The sequence below is a fragment of the Protopterus annectens genome, chromosome 2.part2 (genome assembly GCF_019279795.1).
Source record: "Protopterus annectens isolate FY-2018-M chromosome 2.part2, PAN1.0, whole genome shotgun sequence".
In the NCBI taxonomy this organism is placed as follows: Eukaryota; Metazoa; Chordata; order Ceratodontiformes; family Protopteridae; genus Protopterus; species Protopterus annectens.
This window is the reverse complement of record NC_056730.1, coordinates 768,120,735-768,148,520: the sequence shown is the minus strand read 5'-3', so window position 1 is coordinate 768,148,520 and position 27,786 is coordinate 768,120,735. Positions and strand designations below refer to the sequence as shown.

General features: G+C 37.1%; 1 protein-coding gene across 1 annotated transcript in view; it reads left to right on the top strand.

Moving 5' to 3' along the window:
• Positions 1 to 14,313, top strand: part of LOC122795981 (arrestin domain-containing protein 3-like) — a 404,096-nt gene extending 389,783 nt beyond the window's left edge. Inside the window, exons 4-5 of the mRNA XM_044064464.1 lie at positions 11,827 to 11,929; positions 14,120 to 14,313. Of these exons, the coding sequence (XP_043920399.1) occupies positions 11,827 to 11,929; positions 14,120 to 14,313 (297 nt within the window). The remainder of the gene's footprint in view (positions 1 to 11,826; positions 11,930 to 14,119) is intronic.
• The last annotated feature ends 13,473 nt before the right edge of the window (positions 14,314 to 27,786 follow it).

The window sequence follows — 27,786 nt, the reverse complement described above, 5'->3', positions numbered from 1 at the left end:
TCCTAGCCTTTATCCAAAAACAGGGGGAGTGAATGGGTAATGTCACTCCTGTAAAAGCACAGTAACGTTTATGTGAAGTACTTCAGATTTCTACAGTTTTCAACAGTTTGTAGCAATACAGTTTAATAGACATCTAAATCCGGTGAGACTACATTGCAGGAAGGTGGAGCAGTTCCATAAATTCTCCAGAAAAGGTACAAGATGAAGTTGTAAGACTGAATCTGCCAGTTTTGCTGTACCAACTTCACAAGTGACTACAGAAACTTTTCAACCATCTACAGTAAAGCAGCTTGGCCATCTGCCTGTCTGTTGACTGGTAAGAAAATTATTCTGTGTTACATACAGTATGAATGCCATAGAGGTAATAATAATAACAGAATAAATGTATATACAGCATATTAGCAAATGTAAAACCTTATTAGGGCAAGTTAATAGTAAGGCATTATGCAAATGGATTGCAATTTGATAGTAAGGCATTATGCAAATGGATTATAATATTTGACTGGTATCTGAAATAAAATCATGTGTGGTATAAAAATGTTTATTGTGTGTACAATGTCTTAAAAATACAGTGCATGACATTATCCAAAGGTTAGACTGTACAGACAAAAACTGTAAAGGTAAAGAACCAAAAAAAAGTTAATATGTTGACATTATATTCAAATGTTAGACAGTTATGTTCTGTCACCAGATGTAAAAGGTTTATTTCAGAGTTGCAACAACAGTCAAATCAGTTACTGATAGAAACTCTAGTACATTTTGTTACAAAGAAATGTAATAAACTTCTAAAAGACAGACACAATGAGTTCAGGAAGCTTAGACAAGTTATACACACATCTTTTCAAAAGTGCATAGGAGTTTCAAATTCAGCAGAACAGCTTACTGAAGAATGTCAGAAAGACCATGCAACATCACAGGAAATTCAACAGCAGTTGCAGGATAAAGGAAATACATTAGCTCAACTGACAAAGACTGGGAATTTCCTGCATACACAGTTAATTTGTGCAAAAGAAATATATTTTATAATATGTTTATGTTTTGAAAATGGTTAAGCATGCATGCTAGGATGGTAGGGACATGACATGCTTGTATAAAGATATACATATACAAGACAGACATGCATGTGTGTTCTTTTCATCTAGAGTACATTTGTTTACAATGCACAAAAGCAAAAGGCAGACAACAGCAAATATAAATAAACATATGTTATAATTGTATAGTAACACCAAACAGTTAAAGTTCTGAATTTTAAAAATAAATAAAATCACAGATGGTATTAGTCAAACAGTTTTGTAAAATTAATGGCAGGACAGTTAAATAGATAAATAAATAAAAAATACTGAAATCCATGTAAGGTAATTGTAAAATAATGTCTATTTATGTTGTATAAATGCATAGTTATGCAAATCACAATCACATTAAAGGAAAAATGCCAAAAGAATTAATTATAGTTTATAGAGTATAAAATGTGAGCTCAGACCTTCCTAGACTGAATGAATAGTTACAGGAAATGTTGGATAGATCAGATAAACAACAATACTGATTGCCAGACAAGTAGCTTGAGTTTTTCTAAAGCATCATTGTTATTAAAACATATGTGTTAAAATGTTTACAGGCAACACTATTTGGTAATTGTAATAAAATGCCACAATTGTGCATAGATGTCACTTATAATCTGTTTGCAAGTAAATGTTAAAAGGACAAAAAAACACTCAGTTGCATCAAGTACAGCCAGCAAATGGGCAATAGTATTTATTTATTTATTTTTATTTATTTATTTTACATTTGTTGACCGGGCTAGTCTAACTGGAATAAAATCCATTTTCAGTAGAGGCCCGGGGAGAAAAGCTCCAGCACAGAAAACTTTATACAGTAAAAAATAATAAGTTCAAAGCAAAATAACAGTAGTAAAATAGCTCTAAACAGTTACAGCCATTCACATACACAATATATGACTGTAATAAATTGTTTCAAATTAAAAGAATTATAATAATAATTAAAAAGGGTCAAGCAGAATACAGACATACTGATTAGGTTCAGTTGATATTACAAGGATACCTAGGTTGTGCTGAGGTGATATGCAATGCAATAGAAATAGAAACAAATTAGTAGTTTTCGATTGGTAGCAGGATAACAGAAAGTATATACTGTTGATAAATTATAGAAATGTATCATATGATATAGTGAGATAAAGGTATCTAAGAGGCAGCAAGAGTATGTAAATTGGTGGAATATACTCTTGCTAGGAGCAGAGAAGATATTTAGTCAGGGTTAGTACAAGGACAAAGCCAGTGAGAACTGAGAAATTGTTTTATTCTTAGTTTAAAGTGTCTTGTGGAGGTCAGAGATAGGAGTTCAGAGGGAAGTTTGTTCCAGTGTTTGCCTATGGAGTTAGAGAACAGAGAATCTCCAGCTGAGTTGTTGGATTTGTTGATAGTAATAAGTGGCTTATTGGAGGAGCGTAGGTTCTTGAGATTGATTATAGGGGGTGATGAGGGTAGTCAGTATAGGTGTATAGGTGGGGTAGTACAAGCTCTTATGGATAATAATGAGTTGTTGAGATAGTATCTGGTTTTGAAACTCAAGCCATCCTAGTTGTTTTAGGTTGTTGCAGTGATGTGTATGAAAAGGAGAACCTGTGGCAAATCTAGCAATGGAGTGATAGGCAGTAGCAAGTTTGTTTAGGTTATGTTTTGAGAGATTGGTGTATATGGGTGAGGCATAGAGTAAGGTAGTGATTAAATGAGTTCTAGCTATAGCGATTTTGGTTGTGGGAGTGAGGAAGGGTTTGATTCTGTAAAGGGATCCCAGTTTATTATTTACTGTTTTTATAGTGATGTTAGTATGAGTGTCAAAGTTTAGATTATTATCTATAGTAATTCCAAGAAGTTTGGTGGTTACGTCAGGAGATATGAGAGTCCCATTGTTGGATGTAAGAGTAAAGTGAAGAGGGGCAGTCCTACGAGTAGGAGTAAAAAGTAGGAGTTTGGTTTTTTTTTGGGTTAAGTAAAAGGCAACGGTTTAAAAACCATTGTTCCACTGTGTTAAATGCATTTTGTGTAAGAGATTGTAGCTCGGCAGGGGTATTAGCTGAGCAAATAATAGTGGAGTCATCTGCATATTGAATGCAGGTGGCATGTGGGATTGCTAGGTGGAGGTCATTAATGAAAATGGAAAATAACAGTGGGCCTAAAATGGAGCCCTGGGGACACCAAGGGAAATAGGGAGGTGAGAGGATAGGTTACCTTCCCATAGTACTGCTTGTTGTCTATTGTCTAAGTAGGATTTAAACCATTGTAATGCTAGAGAATCAAGAGAAAGAGTTTTAAGTATTTCAATAAGGAGCTGGTGATTAACCATATCAAAAGCCTTAGATAAATCAATGAAGACAGAGGAGGAAAGGGTATTGTTATTACGGTTAGAATTTATACAGTCTGTGAAGGAGAGGAGGGCTGTGGTGGTGCTGTGGTTAGGTCTAAGTCCATGTTGACAGTTGGCAAGTAAGTTATTATCAATTAGATGGGTGAGTACTTGCTTATGGACACATTTTTCCATTATTTTTGCTAGTGGAGAGTAAGGCTATTGGTCTATAGTTTGAGATGTCGATAGAGTTACCACCTTTATGAAGGGGGATGATGTGTGAGATTTTCCAGATAGATGGGATATTTCCTTTGGATATAGTTCTGTTTATGAGTATGGAAATGGGGAGGGCTATGGCTTTGGCACCTTTTTGCAGGTACTCAGCAGGTAGATGGTCAGCAGAGGGGGTGGTAGGTTTCAATTTTTCTAGTAGCGAGCAAATAAAGGATGTAGGAACTGGTTTTAGCTGAAGTAATGGAATAGGGAAAGTGGAATAGGTGGTTAGATTAGGGGAAGTAGGCGATAGTTGCTTAGCTAGAGTTTGAATGGTATCTGTAAAGAAAGAATTGAAGGCATTAGCAGTTTGTGTTGGGTTTTCTTGGTTAGAGCCTAGAGGGGTAGGTGTTATAGATTGGCCTGGGTGTAGGAGTTTGTTGATGCTGGACCAAAACTTTTGTGGATTTCTTTGGTTAGTTTGTTGTAGTTGGATGTAAAAGTTTTTTTATCTAGCAGGATAGCTTTTTTAGTGGTATTCCTAAGTTGTCTAAAGGTTTGGTGGTCTGTTGGATTCCTGGTAGTGTGCCATTTTGACCAAGATTTGTTTCTGAGGAGAATTTTCTGTCTAGTTTCTTTGGTGAGCCATGGGGCAGGTTTAGTGTTACTTCTAATAGAGCGTACAGGGGCATGTTGGTTAAGGATGGATAAGAATGAGGTATTAAAGTAGTCAACTGCTTTATCTAGGGGAAGTGTTTTTAGTGGTGACCAGTCACAGTGTTTAAGTTCTAGCTGGAAAAGTTCTGGGTTGAATGATTTTTTAGTCCTGATTGTACGATATGTAGTTGGGTTAGGTAAGTTAATTTTGTGTCTGATGATATAAGTGAGTAAGTGATCACTTAGATTATCAGGGAGGGTTTCTGCCTTGTATGTAAGATGTGGGGAGTTTGTAAGTATCCAATCTAGTATACTTTCTTTATTGTTGCTTTTATCAATTCTTGGGGAGGTTATAACTTGAGAGAAGCCATGAAGATTAATGTGGGTGGTGGGCTGAGGGGTACTGCAGGACTTCCAATCGATGTTAAAGTCCCCAAGTATTAAGGTTTCTTGTGGAAGATTGATAGATATCCAGTTAAGAATGTTTTCAAGGGTATTAATGTTATTACCAGGGGGAAGGTAAATACAAGCGATGTTAATGGATTTGAATTTGTTGATTTGAAGTTTAGTGACTAGGATTTCTGAGTTATTAAATATAGGTAGATTTATGTTAGATATGGTGACTTGTAGATTATTTTTAAAGAGGACCACTACACCCCCTCCCTTTTTGTTTATACGATCCCTTCTCAGGATACTGTAGGCAGGTGGGATAAGTTCATTGTCATTAATGGATGGTTTTAGCCATGTTTCGGATAGACATAGAAAATCAAATTGGTAGAATTCTAATAGGGCATGAAGATGGGTGGTCTTATTGTTAATGCTTCGAATGTTAAGATGTGCTATGGAAAGAGAGTTTGGAGGCTTATTAGGTGTGTGTGGAAGAGTAATGTTGGAGGTAATTTGTACAGTGTCAGGAATATTGTTTGGGCCAGGATTAGGATGAATGTCTCCATCTAGTAGGGCTAAGTGGAGTATTCTATATGTGGGGTTGTTAATGTTAAGGAAGTAAAACAAAGTGTTTTCCTTGCAAGGGAGTACTATATTTTATATGGGTTAGCCTGTGATATTTGGCATGGAGGTAGCAGGGAGAAGTTGTGGTGTTAAAGCTATAAAGAGAAATAGGTAGTAGTGGTGTAGAAGTGAGCTTAGAAGGCAGTAGAAGGTTTGGGTGGAGTGGTTGTTCATAAGAGGTTAATGTGTAGATAGTTATTAGAGGAGATAGAAGTGATATAAAGGCTAAACAGTTTAGTTGAGTTAGGTAGGTAATATTGGCCATGATGTAGGTAAAAGATGGGAAGATAGCTAAGGGTTTGTAGTAATAGCAGGTGGGTATTTGAAACTATAAGGGTGGGGTGTGTATTACATTTAGTTAGGAGAGGTAATTGAATAAGTATGGAGGGGAGTGGCAATAAGGAGAACTATTTGATTGGTGTTGGTAAAAGTAGGGGTGTGGTTTAGTGAAAATATATTGAGGACCCCTGGGGGTGGGTGGGAATTGGGGGTAGGTAGGGGAGTGGAGTGAGCCCGGAGGGCGAACGGAGCGGGTTGAGACAGTTGAGTGAGAATAATCAGTGGAATTCTGATTGTGGAGGAGGGACTGCAGGGGTAAGTAGGTTTTGTGATCTGTGTAGAAGAGTAGGGTGTAGTAGAAGTGAATTGTAAAGGCAGATAATGGGAAAGGTTTAGCAGAAAAGGTAATATGTCTGGTCAGTGGTAATAATGCTAGAAAGGAGTTCAAAAAAGAAGACAGTCTTATGAGGGTGAAGGGCAACAAGAGAGGAGCAGTTCTGTCACCAGATGTATATACAGTTCAAATCAATTGTGCAGGAGGGTGTAAATACCTACTAGAGGTAATATACAGTGAAAGCTTTATTTAGTAACCTAATAAAATAAATGTATAACCAAAGTGTTGGGCTGACATACATTCTATTCTCACAGCATAGGGCAGAAAAACAGTTCTGAAGTACTACAGGGGAAGGGGCACTTTCTCCGTTTTACACTGACTGTATAAGCAGTACTGCACAAGGGTCTGAAATAAAGCTACAGAAGAAATAAACAACAAGGGTCTGAAATAAAGCTACAGAAAAAATAAACATCAAGGGTCTGAAATAAAGCTACAGAAAAAATAAACAACAAGGGTCTGAAATAAAACTACAGAAAAAATAAACAACAAGTGTCTGAAATAAAGCTACAGAAAAAATAAACAACAAGGGTCTAAAATAAAGCTACAGGAAAAAATATCTCATTCCTTCTTGACAATACTCTTTTATGGGGGGAAAACAGATATTAGTGTATTAGAAATACTGGTAAACTGGATTAAACCTGACAGGATAAGATATTTTACAAGTTGTTAATAGCTATCATAATGGTTATTATTGTATTGTTTAGAATTAAATTGTATTTACAAACTGTTAAATTGTAAAGCTATACAAGAGATGGTTTAAAAAACAAGAGATGGTTTAAAATTGATTGCAGCTATACAAGAGAGAGTAAAGATATGTAAAAAATTAAACAAGATTGGTCACTATTTTTAATATGTTTTTGGCAAAACAATGTTGGTATAAAAAAGCATGAATATTTTTAATTGCTGAGTATGTAGTTTAAAATAACAGGACATATCAGTATCAGTTCCACTAGATATTTCTAAAGAGACAAACATTTTCCAAGATTTTGCTTAATATTAATGTTATTAAATGTGTAAGATTAGACTAAATGTACTTTACAGTCTTTGTATGTACAAATGTAGAAAAATTCAGTACAAATGATAGTCTTTGTATGTACAAATGCAGAAGAATTCAGTACAAATTAGATTAATGTCTAGTAATGAATATGTGTGAAAAAACATATTTAAAGAAAAAATGGGTCCAGGGTACCTACTAGATTGAAATGCATAAATAGCAAACAGTCTGTGTAAATACATACTGTACAGGATACATTGTAATAAGTTCAAAACTAATTTGTCAAGTTGTAATATCACTGGTTTTACCCCAGTTAGAAGAAAATTATATTAAAATATTGTACTCATATACAGCTAATGGACTAATATGTACATAGCATTCTTTAAACCCAGTTCAGGATTTTACCAAGATGTTAATGAGCAGTTCAGAGACATGACCACAATCTTATGGTTAAAATGACATTAAAACTGTATATTTTCAGCAGTGTATAAATGCTTGCAGTAACACATAGTTATTGTCTCTTATAGTTAATTCAACAGTTGCAAAGAGTTAATGAAACAATTCCAAGTCATAAATTAAATTCTGTGATTGCAAAATAATAAATTAATCAAGTAAAATTAAAACAGACACAGCTCATAACTGATAAAATATTTCCACAGAATGGTCTGCAAAAGGAAAAGTTGTTAAATACATTCAGGTTTGGTAGTAATACATGTTTTCATTGTATTAACTATGTAAAATTGCATTTTGACTTGTATCAAAAAAGAATAAAGGTTTTGTTTCTTAATGTGTTTTTTATATAGAATGTTTTGAGTATGTTTAAAAACAGAGGGAATTGTTAGATATTATGAATATAAGGCTGAAATTAATTATGTTGTAAATATGCTGAAAGAAAAAGTTTGCTTGAATATATGTATAGAGTTTACAATGTGCATTCATACTATATGTATAACAGATAGGCTTCTCTTCACAGCATCAGAAAATGCCTAACAAAGCAATACTGGAAAACAAGCATTACATGATTTTCTCATGTTTGTAGAACAAATATCTATTAACAGACATCCTTTTTTATAAATTCAGCAATACGTGATGTTTTTCCAGTAGGAACAGCTTATACAGATGTTTCCTTTCAGAATGGCATCCTCACATCAGCAAAAGTGCTTAAATCACAAAAGGACAATAGAAAAGTCTATAAACAGACATTATGTGACTTCCCATAGAAGGCCAGAAAAATATACCAGGAGGAAATAACAATCTCTTGTGTGCATGACTAGCTCTGTATATAGCTATTGTAGTAATTCAGTTATGTGAGAGAAGGACAGAGAGAGGTATTTTGTAGAAGTCATCATTCATATCTGTAATGAAGGAAAACTTTGTAAATATATGCTACAAATCTGACAGACTACGTGTGGTTTGTTATAAAATAAGTTATCTGTAACTGTGCTTATAGCTGCAAAATATATTTCTTTATCAGTGTGCAATTTGAAAGGCTTGGTGCTTTAAACAGACTACAGATGGAGTCATGCAGAGCTATGTGTCTCTGATACAGCAGTAACAGCACAGCAAGACTGTGCGTCTTATGAAGACTTCAAATCACACAGCAAGCAAGCAAGCAGCTCCATATAATTTTTCAATACCCATTGATTTATGTGTTTAGATTATTGGTGCAGATAGGGTGGGGGAGACAGAGATGTCAATTAACAACAGTATAGGCTTCAACTGCTCACAACTTTAATGATCATTGCTCTAATCATTACTATCCAGGTATTACCTCACCTTATATCACTTTATGGCCTTGAGTTGAGCAGTGGTATGTTTGTACACAGTGTATAATTACAGCCTTCTTACAGCTACTTTATACCTTTTCTTATCTGACAGACCTGTGGAGGAAGTTTCTGTTAACACTATCTGACTGTTTCTACCCATATTCACATTGTCAGGGTTATATATGTGCACTCATACTGTGTGTGTGTGTGTGTGTGTGTGTGTGTGTGTGTGTGTGCGCACACACTACTGCCATACTCTGCCATGATTTATATCAGTCACCCTGAGTGTAGGCAGCAGTGACCACTAGCTGACAGCTAGCGTGACACTTCAGGGACATTTCTTGGAGGAGACAACTTGGTATATGTACTTATCTTGCTGTCATTTGCAGCCTTGGGGTTGGATGGTGGGTGGTGTACACAGTGTATAATTACAGCCTTCTTACAGCTAATATATACCTTTTCTTGCCTGGAAGACCTGTGGAGAAAATTTCTGTTAAAACTACTTGACTGATTCTACATATATTCACATATTCCTGAGTGAAAATATGCATACAGCTAACTACCATTCCTGGGATTCGAACCATCCCTGTTTGTGCATAAAATAGAAGAACGTTTGCGTTTCATTGGAATGAGCTATTCAGAAACTGTTGTATCTCATTTGACTGTTTTCTGCCTAATACTCTCTTGGTTGTATAATCTGACCTTGTGATTATGACATTTCTGCATGGCAGATACTTCTTATACTTTGTATTAATGCTTTGACATAGCACAGTCTGGAAAACATTGGTTAACACAACATTACTATTCAGCTATCTGATCTTGGTGCATAGAACATTTCATATAGTTAATCTCCTGTTTTACACCTCCAAATTTTTTGTCAGATGAGCCTTGATTATTTAGTGCTTTTAGAGCTATAGTTGCTGTGTAGAAACTGTACACATTTTAATTCATACCACCACATACCAAAGTAAACACTACCAGTCTGGGGTTTTGACTTTTATTGATATATACCATGTACATCACTATTACTCTGCTAATGTCTCATTTATTCAGTACAAACCATACCCATTTCTAAATACTGACAGGTGACATTCTACTCCTTTCTATTTATTTGCCTCGCAATACAGCTTTAGCAGCCTGCTGGCATGGGCGTCCATGTTCGTAGCCCTCTCATCTGCATCTGTACAGGAGATAGAAAAACATGTATGCATACCTATCCATCACATACTCAGGCTGGGCTTTGGAAAACAATTACTGATACAGATACTTACACACAACTGGGGCATTCCTCGCCTGTGCATCTTTGACCCACCTGTCCAAGAGCTCCCTCTTCCTACGCTTCAAGTCAGCAAAGTGGTGCTGGACCTGCTCACCTGTCTGAGCGATGCCAGTGGCACTGGTGAGGTCACATGTGAGACAGTCCCAGGCCTCTGCTTTGTATTGGGAGCCCTGGTCCTGGTCCTGCAGCAGTCTAACTTCATGGTTTTATACTAGGAGTCCAACCATGACCCTGGACTCCTAAATGCCCCTACACTGTGCCCATAAGTGCACACCTTCAACACCAGCCATAATGCCTGCAGTGGGGAGCTACAACTGGTTATGAGCTGGACTCCCACCTCCAAGGTTTAAATAGGGCTGATGTCCTACCCTTTGCCGTGATTGGGTGGTTTTGAATATGCTGAGGTAAACTAAGTGACAACAAACCTGCTTATCAAAGATAAGCATTGCTTAAAAGGGTATATGCTAAGCACTGCTTACCAGTGCACAAATCCACTTAGCTATGCTAATTATTGCTAAGCATACAAATTTAAGCAATGCTTACTCCAGCTAAGCACAGCTGAGCACAGTTTAGCATTGTTCAGCTTTCATTTTATGGACTATCATTATTATTATTATTATTATCATAATTATTATTATTATCATTTTATGTGCTTTCATTACATTACATTCTTTTGTGGCTATACTATATGGGACACTTGTATTTACATGGTGGTTACACATCTGTACTACACTGACACCTCACATTTGGACCTGCTACATTACCCTGGTTAACAAATATATATTATTCACTACCTTTTTCTAGAAAAATATACTTTTAGTGCTGTTTTCACAAATAAAAGTGAATGACCTATACTGGGGATCGAACCGTGAATGACTGCTTCCTAAGCAAAAGCTCTAACGACTACTCTATTTCACTTTGACAATGTTGGCTATATAGTTCTATTTAGCTCCTTTGAATGTTTAAGCTATGCTAAGCATGCATAGCTGTGCAGTGCGCACACCCACACAGCTACCCTTAAACATTATTGGGGATGGGAAAAAAAAATAAACATTTAACATTACACTTATAAACTTAGAAAGCTGCTAGACTAAATCAATTTGTATCAGCATACATTTTTGAAGGATATAAGTTATGAAACTCAAATGTTTGTCACTATTTAGTGACGTCAATCCTTAGATCATTCCAATGATTTGCCAGATAAGAGGAAATTTTATGAGGGAAAGGTCAAAAATATAAGGAAAACGCTAGACATTCTGAAAAAATATGAGCAGTTAAGAGCTATTTTGTGGGGGGCTGTGCTTCTGTATTTTGTCCATGGACACTGTTATCTTGTGATAACAGTGTCTGCAAACACTGTTAGTTGCTTTAGAATTGCCCCCTGCACTCGTACATGGCTCGTGTCCGTGTAGAGAAAACAGCAGTGCACCTTCATTAATATACAAGGCGTGCTGCTGTTCTTCATGGGCACAATCCACTCCATGCAGGAGTTTAAGGAATTCAGGGGCAAGTGTCCTGTAGATCAGTGAAGCAAAACATGTTGGTAAGCTCTTAATGTGGAATGTTTGGTATGTATACTGACACAGTACTGAATCTCACCTATGTCCACACCATGTGCACCTTTCTAATATTTAAGCTGCCAGTTTAGCAAGTTTAATTTGGTTCTCCATTTTACCATTTAGTAGCTGCTTTATATGATTACCATTTATTTTTCTTTGATTAAAGTAAAACAAAAAAAAAATCTGGACATTGCCTCTTGAGTTCCAAAGCATATACTCAGAAGATTTATTAAGTGGCTCACCATTTACCCTGTTCAATGATGAACAACATGTTCAATGACATATTGTTTTAACTATGTATATTTTTCTTTCAGATACCTCAAATTGGAACAAAAGACAAGACTCTTTGTTGTTGGTGCTGTGCTTCTGGGCCAATACTTTTAACTGTCAAAATGGAAAGGACGGGCTATGTTCCAGGTATGTGCTTTCTAATAACAACAACATGCATGTCATGGATTACTCTATGCACTTTATCTTTTTTTTCATTATTAAGCCTGTGATGTGAATAAGGATTTTTTGAAAAACTGCTGTAATGAATCTATTAATGTCAAAAAGAGTTTGTGGGCTGATATGTAATGGTAGCTGTATTGCAGAGAAAGAAAAACACATTTAAACACCAAGCCTAAGAGACTTACTGTACTTCTGAAATCAGAAAAAAATGATAAAAAGGCAAATCACTTTAGAACCAGCCAGGGTGGTTCACCTTAATGTAAATGGCACTGTTAATGCTGTGAACTGAAATACAAACAGTGTAAAAAAAAACAGTAATAGTGTTACTGATAATACTACAAATATGGAAACAAATGCCTTTTGGCCAGTCCCCATTGCAATCTGCCTCCTAAACAAAGAATATGCAATCTTATTTTAATGCTAATTGTCTGCTATCCTTGTATTTACAACTTCAAAATTTGAAAGATAATGAGAAAAATATATATTTTAATGCTGCAAGGGGTAGCATGTTGTAACTTTCCTTATTAAGTCACCCTGTGGAATTTTATACAATCAGGTTGTCCCTCCTCCCTTTCCTGTGTAAAAATCCTTATCCACATCACAGGCTTACTAAGCTCAACATTTTTCTAATCCAAATAAAAACAAATGACCAGGAAGTAGTGCAGCTCTCCAAAAACTTGTAAGTAAAGTAAAAGAAAATCGGTGCCAACTCAACACGGTTATGGAAAACAAACATTTATTAAAATAAATAAAACAGTAAGTGCTTTCACAATCACTTAATCGCTTCTTCAGACCAAGAAATATTAAAAACCTTGCCCTTTTAAATTAGTCAAACAACCAATCAACAAGAATGCATTGTCTTGCATCCAATCATTGTAAGGCTCACATAAATATTAAATAGCAATTAATATACTTAAAATTGCTGGAGCTGTTTAAAATGCAAAACTCATAAATATACAAATGAAACACATAACTATAACAACACAGGTCTGCTTAATGCTTTAAGGGTCTCCATTTAAAAAAAGGTTTTAATGACACCACTTCATTCAAACCTTGTGTTTTTTCCACGTTAATATACATAATCCATTTTTGTTCTGCTGCTTCTGTAGTAGATTTGATATCCCCTCCCCTCATATTAAGTTCTATCACTTCCAATACAAAAAATCTGAATGTATGATTAAGCCTTTCCTTGTTCTCATGTCGTGCTAACCTACTTGTTGTTTTGTTGCTCCTAATGTCTCTATTATGTTCTAAAATTCTATCCTTAAATGGACGATTCGTCTTGCCTACATAAAAGGTAAAACAAACATGGCAATAACTAAAATAAACTACATTCTTAGTCCTACAATCAGCATATAAGTCGAAATCTATCTTTATTCTAAGTATGAGATGGGAAAAAGACGTTCCTGTGTATATATGGCTACAGGCTGTACAATTTCTACAGGGATATGTACCTTTTCTAGTTGAAATATCATTATGTTGTCTATATGTCTTGTAACATAAGTGCCTTTTCAGTGATTTATTATTGCGGAATATAAAATTGGGTTTACTACATATAACCCTTTCCAGGGTTATTTCTTAGACTCTTCATAATGATGAAGGACAGCTCGAAGTAGCTTTTCAAGGGATAAAAGAAGAGTTTTTGGCTCATGGCTATAAGGATGAAGAAATTAATAATTGTATTAGCATTGCTAGAAAGGAAAGACAAAATAAGGGCAAACCATATTTTTCTGAACATGGGAATATGCAAAGTAGTCATAATGATTCCAACATAGGTGATGCTCTTAGATTTTCATTATATTACTCCAGTGACATAAGCACCTTTTGTGATAAAATTAAGAACAAATGGAACATGTTTACAACAATCAAAGAATTGGAAGGGGTTATAGGTAGTAAACCCAATTTTATATTCTGCAATGATAAATCACTGGAAAGGCACTTATGTTACAAGACATATAGACAACATAATGATATTTCAAATAGAAAAGGCACATATCCCTGTAGAAATTGTACAGCTTGTAGCCATATATACATGGGAACTTCTTTTTTGCATCCCATACATAGAATGAAGATAGATTTTTGACTTCTATGCTGATTGTAGGACTAAGAATATAGTTTATTTTAGTTATTGCCATGTTTGTTTTGCCTTTTATGTAGGCAAGATGGCTCATCCATTTAAGGATAGAATTTTAGAACATAATAGAGACATTAGAAGCAACAAAACAACATGTGCATTAGCACGACATGTGAACAAGGAAGGGCTTAATCATACATTCAGATTTTTTGTAGTGGAAGTGATAGAAGTTAATATGAGGGGAGGGGATATCAAAACTACTACAGAAGCAGCATAACAAAAATGGATACTGTATTTTAATGCGGAAAAAACACCAGCTTTGAATGAAGTGGTGTCATTAAAATCCTTTTGAAAAGGAGACCATTAAAGCATTAAGCAGACCTGTGTTATTATAGTTGTGTTTTATTTGTATTTTTAGTTCTGCATTTTAAACAGCTCCAGCAATTTTAATTATATTAAGTGCTATTTAATATTTATGTGAGCCTTACAATGATTGGATGCAAGACAATGCATTCTTGTTGAGTTGGTCAAGGTTTGAAATATTTGTTGGTCTGAAGAAACGATTAAGTGATTGTGAAAGCGCTTACTGTTTTATTTATTTTAATAAACAGTTGTTTTCCATAGCCGTGTTGTGTTGGCACCAATTTTCTTTTACTCAACATTTTTCTACTTGGTTTTCTTTCTGTAAAATTAATTTCATCACCCATTATGTTTATATTTTATATATATGGTTACTTGTTAGTATCAATTCTTCTTAAGGAATCTATCTATATTGGTCAGGCTGTTTTATATAAAAGAGACTTTAGCACACATGTACATTTATGAACAGAGTTCATTTTTTCAGGTTCAATCCTTAGGACCTCTCATTGTACTACCTTAATTGTTTTTCTAATAGTTTTTCTAACACATTAGGTATGGATCTCGCCATACCCAATAGATCCAAGATGCTCGCCTCCAAAAAAGGAAGCCAATCTGGTGGTCCCCTGCTATAGACAAACTCTACAACGAAAGAGGAAACTGATGCGGAATAAGGTGAAGTCCCAAGACTGGAAAAACTCCCTTATCAGCCTCAAAAAAAAGTTGAGATCCTTCATCAAATCCTCTAAAGCCAGCTATGAAGTTAGAATTGCAGCAGATAGTAAAGACAACCACAAGGCCTTCTATAGTTATGTAAATAATCTCCACAGCAATACCCAGATTTGCTCTGAGCTACTGCACAATGGTACCTCCTATACCGAGTCAGCAGATATCGTCAGTATACTGGCCGACAGATTCAGTGCCAACCTTACACCTCTCTCCCCCCAAAGGACCAGTCCAATCACAATACCTGTAGATTGCCAGGCACCCAGTATTACTGCTACACATGTTAAAAGAACACTGTCCAAGGCCAAAAATACAGCTTCTATGGGACCCAACAGTATCCATGGCTGTTTTGTCCATGAACTACAGAGTGAACTGGCACCTCACCTGTGTGCCCTGTTCAATCACAGCCTCACCTCAGGCTTTGTCCCTACCAAATGGCACACTGCTACAGTCATACCTCTCCACAAAGGAGGACCATCTACAGACCCTGGGAACTATCGCCCCATTAGCCTGACAAGTCCGATATGCAAAGCTATGGAATGCAACATCATGGACCTAATAAACAAGGATATAGGGAATCTCCAAACTCTGTATCCCACACAGTTTGGTTTTGTGAAGGGTAGATCATGCCTGCTCAACTTGGTCTACTTCTTTGAGTTGGTTACCAGTGCTTTGGATGAAGGCAAGGTGGTTCATAAAGCCTATCTTGATCTGGCCAAGGACTTTGATACCATTCTTCACTCAGGAGTCATAGAAAACCTCACTAAGCTAGGCATCAACCCCTATATATCTAGGTGGGTTGCAAACTGGCTCACAGATAGAACCCACAGTGTGAAAGTAGCTGACTCCAAGTCAGACTACTGACCAGTTACAAGTGGAGACCCAAACTCTCCTGTTTGGTATCTACTTCTCAGAAGTCCAGGCCAACACAAAGGGACTCTGGCTGACAAAGTTTGCAGATAATTGCAAGTTGGGAGCCATTATTAACTCCGCAAGTGATGTTGACATCCTACAGAAAGGCCTCACTGAGACAACGACTGGTGTCAGAACCATGGCCTTAAGCTCAATGCCAAAAAAATGCGTCATCATCCCATTTGGGAAAAACCCATTTCCCATGAATTACCACATTGATGGTAGTCCACTGAACACAGAGGGTGTTATAAGAGATCTGGGAATCCAGGTTGACAGCAACCTCTCTTTTGACCACCACATTACCACTGTGATCAAAAAGTCCTTCTATGTGGCACATCTGACTACTAAGGGTTTTGCATCCAGGAAGAAAGAGGCCATTGTCTCCCTCTACTCTTCTCTCATTAGGCCAGTCATTGAGTACATTTGGCATGTACCTCACTGGACACCTGCAACAACTGGAAAGGTCACAGAATTACCTCACAAATGATCCTAGGACTTAAACACGTGTCCTATATGGACAGACTCAAAAAACTCCAACTATTGTCTGCCTCATATCACCTACTTAGAGGCAATCTCTGCTTGACTTACAAAGCCATGTCTGGCCCAGCTCTGTTAGAAATGCTACATCTAAAGAAATCCCATTCCCTCCGCACCACATGCTCCAGAGACCTCAACCTCATTACCACAATCAACAGAACGTGTTGGAGGGACAGGTTCATAACCCAGAGACTGCCCATGCTATGGAATAGACTTCCCATACAAGTCAAACAGAGCACCTCACTGGCCCTCTTCAAGAAAAATCTTGATGAGTGGATGGGAAATAGAAAATTCAACCCGGGGATCACTCCAGTGGCTCTACTCGACAGAGGCACTGGGAACTAAGGTCGGGTGGCACGATGCCAGGATAATCCTATGGGCTAGGCTTGTAAAGGCTCCAGGGCCATTAGCCTTATACACACCTTTGAACCTATGAACTTATACATGTAGCCATTATTAAGTTAGGATCTTAATTTTAGATGTTAACTAGTATGGGTAAAACCTAACAGACACTTTTTTCCTGTGTATAAAATCATCTGTGATACTTGCAGCATAATTTAAAAGTTTTGGTATTATATCAACATGCGAAGATGACAGAATGCTAACAAAATCACAACAGACTTCCTCTCGCACAGAAGAAAGTATAATTTAGGACTGCATTAGTTAGTTGCCTGTGAGTTCTGTGGCATTTACTGGTACTTGGTAGTATCTGAATAATGTGTATCTTTATTTGGTATAGTTTTATTGTATGAGTGAACATCTGTGTGACTGCCTACCTTGATATGGTACAGAGGCTTGCCATACTACACCAGTGCTATTAAAAGCAAATCATGTCAGCATTTGTTTGTTAGTTATGTGGGGAGTATGCCAGCTCTGCTACATAGGGATGAAGCCTTGACTCTGACTCAGGTGATCCCTGTTAGCAGTGTGAGTACATGACGAAGCTACCATCTGTGTGGAGGGATGGTGACTTTTGGTGCAGTCTTTGGAGGTGCATTTGACTTACCAAGTTGGAAATGTGGTAGCCTTTCTTAGCAGGTACAGAGAAGTATAAATCGGAAGTATAAATGTGTATTAAGAGTCATAGTGGCCTCTATGATTATGTGGTTCACACAAACCCCACCCAAGTACAGGGGCTGACAATTAACACTCTCATTACCCTGAAGATGAGGATCCATGGTGGTACAGTGGTAGCATGGTTGTCTCACAGCAAGAGTTCTCCTATTCAATTCTTGGCTGGAGTGCCTTCTGTGTGGAGTCTGCATGTCTCCCCGCAGCCGAGTGGCCTCCAAAAGACATGTGTGAATGGGCGTGCCTTTGCTGAAGGTTGGGCATCAGGCTGGCAACTTGGCACCATAAAATTCAACTGCCAATCATTAGCGGACCAGAGTTCCACTGTGGTGACCCCTAACTGGGAAAAGCCAAAAAGACAAACAATTACCATGAAGATGATGTGGGCACAGTCCTTTCCAATGGTTTCCTGGATGACAGTCCCTCAAGAGTTGGAGAAACTTGATTGGCAGCAGGCATGGGAGCAAAATGAATAAAAAAAGAAATATGGGTCTGTGATGTACTGCAATAAAAGGCACTCATGAGTGGCTATCTGGATACAACTCATCTGGGGTAAAATCTAGCATACTATAAATGGAGAGGTACTTATCTGCTTTATTACCTAACATGGATGTGAATTTGCACTAAAATGTCTAATTTTGTTTTGCTGTCTCATGAAATGATTAGTATTCTTGTGTATATTTGTTTATGGTGCGTGGGGGAGAGCAACATTTTGATGGGGGTGTGGCCTTCAGGTGGGGGGTGCCAAATGAGTGTCTAGCTCTAGGCTCCAAATGTCTAACTACTTCTGTGTGCAGCTCTTCCACCATGAAGATGCATTATATACGTATATGTCTGCGGCTGTCTTACTGCTGTTGAAAATGCATAACTAGGATATGTAGCTCACAGACGATGGACTGGTTGGTTGTTGTTAACAATATAGGCTGTGGTACTTGGTGATCAGAGCTAAAATAGAATGATTCTGTTAATCTTTAGGTTCCACTGGCAGCATGGAGGAGGCTGTTTATTGTTTTACTGATATATCAGTGCACGTGTATTGTGTTTAGTTTGTGGCATAGTGGTTTCAGACTTATAATTTGGTTCAGTGAAGAGTGACTCCTATAATGATTCTACCGAATATATACACTTAGCTGATTATGCTTATATCAGTATAGAAAACCCATAAGTGATCACCTGGCTCTCTGATTCAAATTTTTCTTTTTGGATGGAGCACTGTCTGATACTTATTTCATGTAAATTTCTTACAAGTCCTGTTAGAAGCTGGCATGCCTGTTTTGCCTTTCTATCAGTGGCAATGCTTAAAATGCGACAGACTGTTCAGTGATAGAGCTTTCTAAATTTGGAAAACGATCATGTATTTTTTCTGTATGTACTGTAAGTGTCTGTGTTTATGGATGACATTTTGTGCTATTTTTTTTTCTTTCTTTTTTTGCTCCATTTAAAGACTTGCTGTTTTAGAGCTGATGTAATTTGCTAATTCCTTCAGCAAGGAGATTTTTTTCAAGTCAAGCTGAGAGGTGATATTTTGTGCAATCTTTGCTACTTAGGGTTAAAAAGTGGGTCCCCTCTTGTCATGAGGATTACATTCATTTTGTTGTAGCTGAAATGCCGTAAACGTGCATGTTGTCCTTCAGCTGCTGCTGCAGTATGGTTGTTAGCTAATGTCTGAGTGAAACAAAACATTTGTATATGTACGGTGGGAGCATCATTTGCCCTGTGTGTCTTAATCTTAGCATCTTGACCTACTGTAATGTAGTCTAAAATCTGATTTATTTATTTTATTTGTATGATGTGTATGATATGGATTATCTTTATTTTCTAGTACTATTATGTGTAGGTTGAGTCTGTAGAGTTGCTTGTCAACTTTATAAAAGCATATGTTAAAAACTGCTTTACTTGACCATTTTTCCTCTGGTTGCCTATAGACCATGCCCTTTGACCTGACCAAAACATGAGAAGTTCATTTTTGTCAGCCTTGGGACACAATGAGTCATCCAAAAGGCAGTTGCTATACTGATTTATGATACATAATTCTATAAGACTGGCAGCATAAAGGAGACAAATATGTTGACTTCAAAAGGAAAATGTAGTTAAACACCAGGGAACATCGGTTGATAATTCCTTCTCTTTTAATCATGATTGTTGTCAGTTGCCAGGTAATCCTTCCACTTGTTGCACTTGATTTCTGAAGGAATATTATCCAGATGTAAAATATTGTTGTCCCTGCCATTCGGTATTGACCAGACCAATTATAGAATACAACACCCCATTTGGAATGTACCTCACAAGATATATCTGACAGCTGGAAAAGACTATTATAGGTTTAAAATCCCTAAGCCACCAGAAAAGATTAGAAGCACAGTTTGTCTTCTCCATGTCTTTGAGGCTCCTCAGAGGAGACCTGTGCCTTACCTTTTGGGTAGTCAGACATCCATTAGAGCCTGAATCTCTTGTACTTTCCCAAATCAAACATTCTTACAAGTACTGACACAAAGGATCATAACCCGCCTCAATGATCAATAAAACAAAGTGGAGAGATGGATTCACTGCTCAGGTGTCATACATCTTTGGAATAGACTCCCCTTGCAGATAAGGCAGTATGATACACTATCTTCCTTCAAACAGGAGATGGATAATCGAATGGGTATTTATAAATTCATCACAGGTTTGATTGGCCTAGTCCTTCTTGAGAGGGGAGCTGCCCTCTACAGTGGGAACTTACAAGGAGTAATGGTCACAAGACAAAGTAGCTTTGAAGTTCTCATGATTTTATGGGGACTAAGAATAGTCCTTATATATGTAACCTGCTCCCAACCAAACCCAGTATTGCAACTGACTCCTCAAGTCAGCATTTAAATAACAGCAGCTGCGAACAGCATGAGGTGTATATATATATATATATATATATATATATATATATATATATATAGATATATATATATATATATATATTTAATCCTTGCATGCAAGCAAATAAGGAGCAATGAACAAATTTTGGCAAACAGACTTTCTTTATACCTGGTTTTCTCTCTTGTATTTGGTCTGTATTTCACATTTTTTTTGGAAAATAGTGGACTTCTGCAAAGATTAGGTTTTGTTTAGTAAGTATCTAACCCCTTCCCCTTTCTGCATATTTCTGCCTCATAACTCTACTTTTAAGTATGACAGTAACCAGTTTTGACTAATTCTATTCCATTAAATTCAACTGAATCAAAAGTAAATGGGATGTGTAAAAAATTGCTACTTATAACTGCAGTACCCTGGGATCACTTCAGGAGCCCTATTGACAGCGGCCCAGGTTACTAATCTAATGGGGAAGCGAAAGCCATCACTCTGTGGCTAGGCTTATATATGCCCATGGGCAGATAGCCTGGTACTTACCTATGAACCTTTGAACAGTTTGTTTCATAAAGATGACAGTTTTCCATGTATACATCAGTAATAATAAAAAAATGCATGCAGTGCTTTATTGAATAGCACTGATGTCCCAGCTTGGTTGCTTTCAGTTTGGAGTCCGAATGTGTTCTTTGTACCCACATTGGTTTCTGCAAGGGATTCTGGTTTCTTCCCCTCAACCCAAAGAAAGACTGACCATTGAAATGGTGATTCCCTAAACTGTGTGTGTGTGTGTGTGTGTGTGTGTGTGTGTGTGTGTGTGTGTGTGTGTGTGTGTGTGTGTTTATGTGAGATTATGTCTAATACAACAAACTGGAATTCTTTCCAGAATTGTTCTGTCTTATGCCCAGTGAAATGTTGGGATAGGCTCTAGTTCTCCATTGAGCTTTAATAAGTTGTGGGCACCTGGATATTTTGTTGCATGTTTATTGTGTGAGCTGCATTTATAGTGGAGCTTAGAGGAGCATTATAACAGTTGACAGCAAAATTACAACACAGTTACATCATACAAAAGAAGTTTAGGCTATGTGATGCTAAAATCATATAAACAAAATTAACATGTTGCTTTAAGTTTTAGCTGATCAATATCAGTTTGCACAGATTCATTAAACATTGGTTTGCACTAACATTAATGAAAGTAATAGTTACAGCTGACTTGATAGGAAATATGTAGTTCTTACAGTTAAACTACTTACAGCATAATTAATAGGATGACAGTGTTTTTGACTGGTTAGCTCACCAAAAATACAAAAATGAAAATGTTACAACAACAATCAAATAATCCAAGTCCTGCATATAAATTTAGTATTGCTGTGGAACTGTGCTCCTGAAACAACTTGACACAGATTACTTACTCTATAGATGCGCCATAATCATAATGCAGCGAAATCACACAACTTGACACAAATTATTGACTCTATAGATGCACCATAATTATAATGCATCGGAATCATCATTAGGAGAGTGTAACATGCATTTCTCCCTTCAAAATGGTGATACACTAGACACAGTTAAGACCTTTTATGATTAAAAGGATTGTAACAGAAATTGAACTGTGCATAAAATCATTTAAGGAAATGTGAACTAAGAGAATACAGTTTTGTTATGTTCTGCTGAGGAAGACTTTTGTGTTTAATTATTTGCACAAATTAAATGCAGTCTTTGCTGGTTCATCTAAAAACTGGTGCCTCTGATTTATATTTGATGCTGCATGACAATTAAGTAGATGTCAAGATGCATTCCTCTATGAAATGCTGCAGTGGTTACATTTGTTTTTATATACTGCATATAACTGAAATATTTGCTTGTTGTGATTTCTTTTTATTTTCATAGCATGTAGTTCCTTAACTTGCTGTTTTGCTTTCAGTAAGCTGAACATCACTGTTTTCACACAAATCAGTATATACTTGTAAAAACAACTATATTAGCTGTGGTACTTGCTTGGTGATGTTACCTTCAGAGGGAATTTTTACTGTGTCATAATGTATATGGAAGTAGTGTCACCATAGAAGGGGAGTGTGATTTGACATAGGTAACCACATTTTATTCCAGTTATACACCGAAACAGACAGCACTGTCTTTAAATTTGCTGAGTTGGTGTACAGGAGCTCCTGCTTCTACTACCACAACTGCACCACACTGATGTGCAGCTACATCTGTGGTTGCAGAACATCTTAAGGTAATCTATCCACAGCACCCACCCTATCCTTGGTGTTCTATTTTTCCATCCCACTGAGGACTACTTTGCATAGTGCGCTCCCCACCCTTTTGCAAAATCCTGAATCCGCCACTGGTTATATCTTATAGGTTCATAGGTTCATAGGTTGGTACTAGACTATTAGCCATAGGGCCTATACAAGCCCAGCCATAACAATTCCTTGGCTATTTCTTTCCACAGTGTATAATTTCCTGGACCCCTGTCTAGCAAGCCAACTGATGTGATCCCTGGGGTGAATTTCCTATCTCCCATCCAATCATCAAGGTTCCTTTTGAAGAGGGCCAAAGAGGTGCTCTGCTTGACATGTATGGGCAGTCTATTCCAGAGTCTGGGGAGTCTCTGAGTCAGGAACCTATCCCTCCATCATGTTTTGTTCATTGTGATGACAAGGTTTAGATCCCTAGAACGTGTGTCTCTGAGGGATTGGGATTTCTTTAAGTGTAGCATGTCCACCAGCTCTGGGTTTGACATGGCCTTGTATATTAAGCAGAGATCGCCTCTGAGTAGACGATATGCAACAGAGTATAGGTGGACTTTTTTAGACGGTCAGCATAGGGCATCTGCTTTAGGCCTGTGATTCTTTTAGTGAGTTATTTCTGCGGCCTTTCCAGTTATTGCAGATGTCTTGAGAGCAGTGGCGGCTGGTGACTTTAAATTAAAGGGGGGCTGCAGGAGAAAGCTGAATGGGTGGGGCCAATGGGAAGTGGTGTGGCCAACTAGAAAGGGATGGAGCTATGCCCAAAAACACAACTGGAACTTTAATTAAATATGCTGCCCTGGGTGCCAAACCATCATTATGAGAGTCCAATCAAGACAAAATGAAGTGTAGAAGAAAAAAATATTTCAATGCATTGGCTACATGACAGTTTACTTAATATCTAGATGGAAACAAAAAGGTTGTGAGGCATGAAAAATAAATTACTTTTTAAATACATTACTGGAATACTAGTCAAAACCAAATATTAAAAAAAGCAAGCTTCTCCTTGCACTCCAGTTCTAATTATAACTTATATTCAGCTTTATAAAAGTACCAAGTAACATGCTGAAAGTAGAAATCTCTGTGATACCCTCACTTGCAAAAATGTTTCTTATCCAAAAAGATCTGCTGCCTGTCAACAGCTATCTACTTTTTTCATGGCGAAAACATGATCAAAGTACAAAATGAACCGCAAATAAGAAACAAGCTCAAGATAAATTGCTTAAAGGATTTCTGCACAGGTTATGGATCACACATGATAGATTGGCATTTTGTTTAGTTTACGGGTAAAGCCTGCAAAGATGACTGCAAATCTCCAACAAATGTAATGAACTTCTGAAAATACTGTAATCCTGTCCTTTATTACAAATACTGTCATATGCATTGCAATACCTAAGGCTTGTACATTATCTAGTTATGTAAAAATTATCTGCATGGCAACAATGAAAAGGCTTGTTGTCACTGTTGGTAATTATTTAACAGTATGCTTATTAAAGGTTACTTGCATCTTACAATCTCAGACAAGCTTACCCGATGGTCATTAATGCATTGCTACTTAAACACAAAGCAACAGGGCACTGCAACAACATGCATTTTCTGAATAATAAGAAGCATAAATCAACAGTATAAAAATATGACAGAAAACCAGAATATTCTGCAAAATCAAGGACAGATGAAAAGCCACTATCGTACTTGTGTCTACCTTGGATGGGGGAATACTCTGCATACTTACACTGCATAACTGCTCCTTGCCTTGCTTGGACACATTCAGAGTTACTACATGGGGGAGTGGGGTGCAAGATGTATGACGCAATTTGAAATGTCTCTGGCTGATGGTGATGACTCTAACACTCATACCTCTCAACCTCAGAGCAAGAAATCTGGACAAAGCTATACATAGAAGTGGGATGCAGGCCCAAAAATAAGGACAATTTTTAAATATTACTCTTATAAACTTAGAAAGATAATAGAATAGTAGTAGGTCTTGCATTAGTATGAAATTTCTGAAGGGTATGGAATCTGAAACTCAAATATCTGCCATTATTTTCTAACTTCAATCTTTAATGATTTGCCACTAATTTGGCAGAAAACCAAAATTTTATGAAAAACAGACCAAAAATGTGATGCAAAAATATAAAATTGCCACACAATACAGCTGGGAACCTGTCAAAGAAGCAACACCTTTTTAATATTAGTACTGTGAACTTGAGCTGCTGATAAAATAAGAGCATCTACATGCATTTCTAAAATACAAGTAATCTATAACTCTGATAATTACAGTTATTTATAATTGTAAACCCTCCACATTTTCTTCCAAAATTGCCATTTTGCGGAGGGGTTATTAGGGGAAGAGCAACATTTTGAGCCAAAATTGGGGACAGTTGAGAGGTTTGGTTATTCCTTATTCTATAAAGTGATTTATTTTCACATACCTCTCAACCTCTTAATGCAGGAAATCTGGACAAGGCCAATTAAAAATATATTAGGGGAACATACAAACAGTACAGAAAATTGCTCTTGTATAAAGTTAAGACAGTTGACAGAATAACAGGTCTTGTTTTAGCACGCATTTTTCTGAAGGTTATAACATCTGAAACTCAATGTCTGTCATTATTTAGTGTCTTCATTCCTAAATGGTTTACCTGAAAATCACAAATTTTATGAGGAACAAACCAAAAATAAGAAGCAAAAATCTATTCATTCTGCAAAAATCTGGACAGTTGAGAGCTATAGTTCAGCTGGGGCTGTCTGAGTTTGCTGCCCTTCCCCCCTGACAAAATCATGGTCAAATGGAGCTTCCCCTTGTAGCCATTCCAATGTCCCATTCCTTGGTTATTTCACTCCATTTACCATAAACACTGTAATGTGCATACTGCCTTACTTCTGCGATGATTTGGATTTCATTTGAAAGTTTTATTTTGCATTTTACAGCACAAACCCTAATAGATATCTGCTAAACAAAGCAATGCAGTCTCACAATGAAAATAGACTTAGCATTAAAACTTCTCTGCCCTTGAAACTCACATTCATTGAAACAGCATTGAAATCCACAATCAAATAAAATACATTTTGCCAGTGGCAGATAAAGATTAACTTTGGGCTGCTTTCAAATCATAGGCCCCTTGAACATGAAACATACACATGCTCTTTGATACACCTTCCTGATTGTACAATACAGTAAAGTTGTTAGAGGGCATTTTAAATTTATTGTTTTGAACATTTTTCCAGTAAACAATGAAACAAAATGCATGCACCAATAATGACAAAACTGCCCAATTCAGAACATTTTCATCATAAAAGTCTACTCAAACTTACATTTCCATCATAAAAGTCTACTCAGACTCCTACAGTCCACCATTATCAGTAAATATGCACAATCTCTGAAGAAGTAAATGTCATCTAAATTCCACATTAAAGAAATCTGTAACTAATGAAGAGGTTGCTGCTAGCAAACAACTTTATATGTCATTGTTTCATCTACAAATAAAGTGGTTGTTGCCCTTGAGGAATAAATTTCCCATATTGCATTAAAAATGACAAGCTAGTAATATCGCAGTAGGGAATGGATGACAAACTGATAACAGGTTCATAGTTACTAGCTATCTTTGCCAAAAAGGACTGTAGCATCCTCCCCATTTACAACACAGTACAGTATCAGCAATGCATCTACCTATTGTGGGAATAGAACCCACAGCCTTCTGCATCAAAAGCAAGTACACTACCTGTTGTGCTATTACCAATACATGTAGACTCACCATAAGCAGTACTAAACTTTTGTTCCCCTGTAGCTCTCAGCTCCATATTAAATCTACTTGACACTCCACTGTATCTCTGAACTTTGCAGCACAAGAAATCTGGAAAAAGCCAAAATGTATTGGGGGGGGATCCCAGAAACCAGGGACACATTTTAAACATTGCTTGTATAATGTTGGAAAGTTGCTACAATAAAATGCTGTGTCACCACCATATATTTCACTGCCACGTCTTGAACCCAGGGGAACCCTGTGCAAAACAGTCAGAGCAACATTCTACTATGCCAAATCAGCTGCTTTGTGAAAAAGAAGAAGACTGAAACTAAAATGACTACCATTTAGTGAATTCAGTTCTCACCATAGCTGTCAATCTCTTAGCACAAGACACCTGAACAAAGTCAATAATGGGGGAATACAGACCCCAAACATATTCAGTGAATTCAGTTCTCACCATACCTCTCAACCTCTTAGCAAAAAACACATGAACAAAGCCAGTAATGGGGGAATACAGCCCCCAAGCATATTTAGTGAATTCAGTTCTCACCATAGTGCTCAACCTTAGCACAAAAAAAATGGACAAAGCCAATAATAGGGGAATACAGTCCCAAAAATAAGGACAAATTTTAAATATCCATGTTATAAACTTAGAAAATTGCTAGAATAAAAGGTCATGTATTTCTGAAGAATATGAAGTCTGAAATTCAAATGCCTGTTATTTTTATTTAACATTTGTTAACCAGGTAAGTCTGACTTGGAACAAAATCCAATTCTCAGCAGAGCAGGGAGAAACACCCCAGACACATGTCTTTGTAAGATAGAAAGACATGCAGACTCCACACAGAAAGCACCCCAGCCAAGAATCAAACCAGAAAACCTGTAGCTGTCAGGCAACAATGCTACCAGTGCACCACTGCACTACTGCACTACTGACTTTCCCAGGAACAACAAACATACAGAAACCACAGATTTTATGAGGAACAGAACAAATATGATGCAAAAATCTGCAAATCTTTTACAAATGATGGTGGGTAGGGAATTCAGGCCCTTACTACCTACACCCAAGGTACAGGGTTCAAGCCTGAGTATTCTCTACCCACCGCCATGTGTTTTCTCTAGCCACCAGTATGTAGCAACTGGGGCATTACACACACACACACCTCCATAGATCAAACTCCGCTGGTCTTTAGCACCCTACCTCCATAGCAGCAACTCCATTCATCCACCATAGCTAGCAGATCAAAATCCATTACCATAGCAGCCTGTGCAAGCTGTACTGGTTTCTCTGCAGCAGCCCACTGTAGACAG